General features: G+C 45.9%; 1 protein-coding gene across 1 annotated transcript in view; it reads left to right on the top strand.

Moving 5' to 3' along the window:
• Window positions 1–350: 350 nt before the first annotated feature.
• Window positions 351–4,362, top strand: part of Pex1 (peroxisomal biogenesis factor 1) — a 39,755-nt gene continuing 35,743 nt past the window's right edge. The window contains exons 1-2 of the mRNA XM_055612839.1: window positions 351–493; window positions 4,072–4,215. Coding sequence (XP_055468814.1) covers window positions 365–493; window positions 4,072–4,215 — 273 coding nt within the window. The 5' untranslated portion in view covers window positions 351–364. The remainder of the gene's footprint in view (window positions 494–4,071; window positions 4,216–4,362) is intronic.

Raw genomic sequence — 4,362 nt, 5'->3', positions numbered from 1 at the left:
CGCCTGTAGTCCTCGGCGCCAGAACAACATCCGCCGGACGCGCTCCTCTGTGTCCAATAAGAGAGCAGGATGGGCCAAGCGTGCTCAGGATTGGCTGGAGAATCGACCCCATCGACAATCGTTTCCTGAGAGCAAGACAGCCGTGAGCGACGTGCCGCCCCCTAGGGTCCGGGAGGAGAGACCCGAGAGGGACAGCAGCCGGGCATGTGTGTGTGTGTGTGGGGGGGGGGGGGGGGGGGGGGGGGGGCGGGGGGGGGGGGGGGGGGTGGCGGGACCGATCGATGTCCTCGGACCCCGACGCCCTGGCCTGACGGGAAGGGGGCGGACCCTGCTCTCCGGGGAGAGTTGAACCTCGCTCTGGACGATGTGGAGCAGCGAGCGCGTAGCGGGTGCGGGGTCTGGAGGGGCGGTCGCGACGGTGGCCTTCACGAACGTTCGGGACTGCTTCCTCCATCTGCCGCGGCGCCTCGCGGCCCAGCTGCACCTGCTGCAGGTAACGCGCTCGCCGGACGCCCGAGCCACGCCTGGGGGCGGACGCCGCCGACGTCCCTCACGGATGGTGTCCTCAGACACCTTTGCGGCCGGGGCGTGAGCGAGGGCCCCCCTCGGGCTCGGCGTAGGGTGGCCGCGGGCGCACGCACACCACCGACAGTGCATCCCCGAGATCCTGCAGCGGGCTTCCCAGTCCAGCCCTCGCGCTCGGTTGAACCAGCCTGAATTGGCTAGGCTTCTACCTCAGCATTCAGAAGCAGCCCTCGCCCTCGCTCCAGGTTGGAAAGCTCCACGGAGCTCTGAGGTGTTTTGTTCAAGTGTTCTCCCGCCAGCGAGCTGCCAGTGCTGCCACGGAGGTCTCGAGTGGCAGACTTGGTTTGTCGATTACGAAGGTTTCCAACCTGTGCCAAAGGTTAATAAAGTGACAGCTCCCCCCCCCCCCGCCCCCGCGGAAAGGGTCGTGAGTTAGGAAATTAGGTTGAATTATTTCATTTGAGTTGAAGCCCTGATAGTGCAGTAATGGGAGGAAGGGTTGCAACAGTGACCTTTATCTGGTTGACCTAAAGGTTTTCAGAATACAGATATTCTGGCTTTTCCTCAGACTTGCTGAACCAGAATCTTGAGGAACAGATTTTTTAAAGATCTGTAATAAATATTCAGGCTACTTGAATACACAGAATTGAGACCCATGGTTATAACGCCATGAAAGGCTAACAGTGAAAGGACCTTAAGTTATCTAGGTCATTTCCCTATTCTCAAACACAAGGATACCAGAAGTCCGAGGCCAGTTCGGTTTTCATGTAGCCAGTTTGCCGTCTTGTCCGCCCTCACTGGTGTCAGCGACACTAGCCTGCTGCTGTTTCTTACCTGACTGATCTCACTCCTGCCTCTGCTCTTTTGCTGGTTCTATGGCCCCCCACTAAAGTCCCCCTCCTTTCATATAAAGCGTGCCTTTAACAGTAGCATAATCCTTCTCCCACGTAGCTCTGTGGATCTCTGTTGGCCATAGTTATGTCCTTTTTAGGATTATTTGTCTATGTATTTATTTGTTTTCAACTCAGGTTTTCTCTGTGTAGCCTTGGCTGCCCTGGACTCACTTTGTAGACCATACCGTCTTCGAGTTCACAAACATCCACCTGCTTCTGCCTCCCAGAGTGCTGGAATTACAGGCGTGCACCATCACACTCAAGAACTTCATAATTTATATGATGTGTCTCATTTGTTACATATTATTTTGTTTTAAGCAAAATGTCTTTCTTTATTCACACAGTCCTTATTTAAGGACTGGTTCCAAGTAGATATTTAATGTAGAAGTTCTCAGTCAGACTGGACAACCCTTAGTTCTTGCTAGGTTTTCTGTTATTAGATAGGGACTCATTATGTAGTTCTGGCTGGCTTGGAACTCCCATGTTGACCAGGCTGGCTTCAGACTCAGAGAGATCACCTGCTTCTTTTTCCTGAGTGTGAGGATTAAGTGTGTGGGCCACCATGCCATCATGACCCCTGTCTACTAGATATGAGTAGTGTCTCCCATTGTGATACCCCAAACCATCTTCAGACACAAATGTCCTACAGGGACAGTCACTCCCAGATGAGAACCACTGCCTCCATTCAATCACCAGTATATTTTAATCTCAGGGTATGTTGTGATTGCAACAGAGAGGATTCCTACTGCGGCTGAATGCAGAAAAGAGACCTAAATCTCATCCAGAAATTGCCAAGCTTAGATTTGTCATTTCCTTATGTTAGCAAGAGATAGCCGAGGTCTTAGACCTAGGCACCCCTCAGGCATTTGATTGGTTCATCTGATTGTTTCTTTCATGGTGACATTGATAATACAATGTGGGCCAAAGCAAATAATCAGCACATTTCTTGTCATGAAAGGGACTCTAATCTCTCCATCAGAAGGCTTCTGTGGTTCTAATGAAAACCAGTGTAAAAGTCAGCTTAGGACATTAGTTTGCGCATTATCACTGAGTGTAGATCATGACATAGTGTAGCTTGTAACTACATTTCAGTCAACACCAAGACTGAAATGTTTTTCTTGTCTGATAGAGTTGATTTTTTTTTCCTTTTGTTTTCCCCTAGTGAGCTAGTAGATGTTTTAGACATTTCAGGCTGTACTTCACATTTCCTCCTTTAATGTCTCTGGGTTTAAAGCTTTCTTATGAAATAGGGGGAACTGAGCTGTAGTATCAGCAACTTAGGAAACCACATAGAAAGTGCCTGGGGCCTGGTTACCTTTGCTCTTGTAGTCTAGATTGTCACCTAGAACTTCTGACTTCAAAGCCAGGGCTTTCTTTTACTTTATCAAATTGTACTTAGCTCAATGACCTTTGTCAGCAAAACCAGTTGGATCATTGTTTGGATGTTGTGAGAAAAATTATGCAGCTAAAGGATACACAGTGGCTTTTGTTTTGTTTTGTTCTTTCCAGACAGGCTTTCTCTGTGTAGCCCTGGCTGTCCTGGAACTCATCTGTAGATCAGGCTGGCCTCAAACTCAAAGATCTGCCCACTTCTGCTGGGATTAAAGACACACCATCATGCTTGGCTAACACTGACTTTCTTATATACAAAAGTTTGCTAGTGAGTGTGTTTGAATACCTTATTGCCTCAGAAGGGACTCCAGTATTCTTTGCAATTTGTCCTGTTTAAAGAAATATGAAGTACTGAAATTTGGTGTAAATGAGAGAGTTCGGTGTTCAGTGTTTCAAGGGCAATTTATTTTGACATGGAGAAATAAATGTAATAACGTAAGCTTCTTGAGATAACAAGTCCTCAGGACTATCCATCAAGGTGCTGGTTTTTGTTTTTGTTTTTACTGAAAAGTGGTAAATGTGTGGAAATGTTTGTGCAATAGTAATAGTAAATAGGTAAGGCAATATTAAATCTTGTCCATAGTATACAAATGCACGAATCACTGACTAAAACGGGTTAGCAAGAAGTATACAAACTTGTTCATATGATTCTGTTTTTGTGAAAGGAATTTTTTTTTTCTTTCCAAGTACATGTATTTACCAAGATTCCTATGAGTGTAATTTTTTTTTTCAGAGACAGGATGTCACTCTGTAACCCAAGCTGACCTTTAATCACACTCTCCTGCCTCAGCCTCCCAAGTGCTAGGATCATAGACATGCAGCACCAACCTTGGCTGTATAATCCTTTAACTGTAGGGGACATTGGTCTTTTAATTATTAGCCACAAACTTAAATATTATGTTATTTTCATGTTGTGCTATTCTCAAATGTTTTTAATCTTAACGATTTATTTTTCATTATTTGTCAGTCTGTCTGTCTGCCACATGTGAGGGTACCTGTGGAGGCCAGACGAGGACAGAACTGGATCCCCTATAGGCTGAAGTGCAACAAGTACTCTTAACCACTGAGCCGTCTCTCCAGCCCAGTAGTGGTTGTTTTAAATGATTATAGGTTTTAAATTACAAATGTGAAGAAAGAGTGATTAACTATCTCTAGCACTTCTTTTGTTTGTATGTAGTATCATAGTTGCTTATCTGAATCCAGAGGAAAAAAACATTAAGGCTTTTGAACCCCTTTTCTCTCCTATTATTTGGATGAATAGAATCAAGCTATAGAAGTAAGCGGCGATCGCCAGCCCACATACTTGAGCTGGGTGGAAGGCAGACATTTTCATGATCAAGGTGAAAATGTGGCTGAAATTAACAGACAAGTTGGTCAGAAACTTGGACTCTCAAGTGGAGAACAGGTAAGCACAAAGTATGTTGGCGGTCACCTCCTTTTAATGTCGTGTCCTAAAGCTCAGGTATTCTGAAGAAAGATCATTTGTATGCTATTATTACGAGGCCAAGATACTGGGAAAAAAAAAAAAGCAAAACAAAACTATATTTTCTAA

The sequence above is a fragment of the Psammomys obesus genome, unplaced genomic scaffold, assembly GCF_907164565.1.
Source record: "Psammomys obesus unplaced genomic scaffold, mPsaObe1.curated_primary_1811, whole genome shotgun sequence".
NCBI classification, from domain to species: Eukaryota; Metazoa; Chordata; class Mammalia; order Rodentia; family Muridae; genus Psammomys; species Psammomys obesus.
Note: the sequence above shows the minus strand (reverse complement) of the source record. Positions and strands in the feature narration are given on the sequence as shown.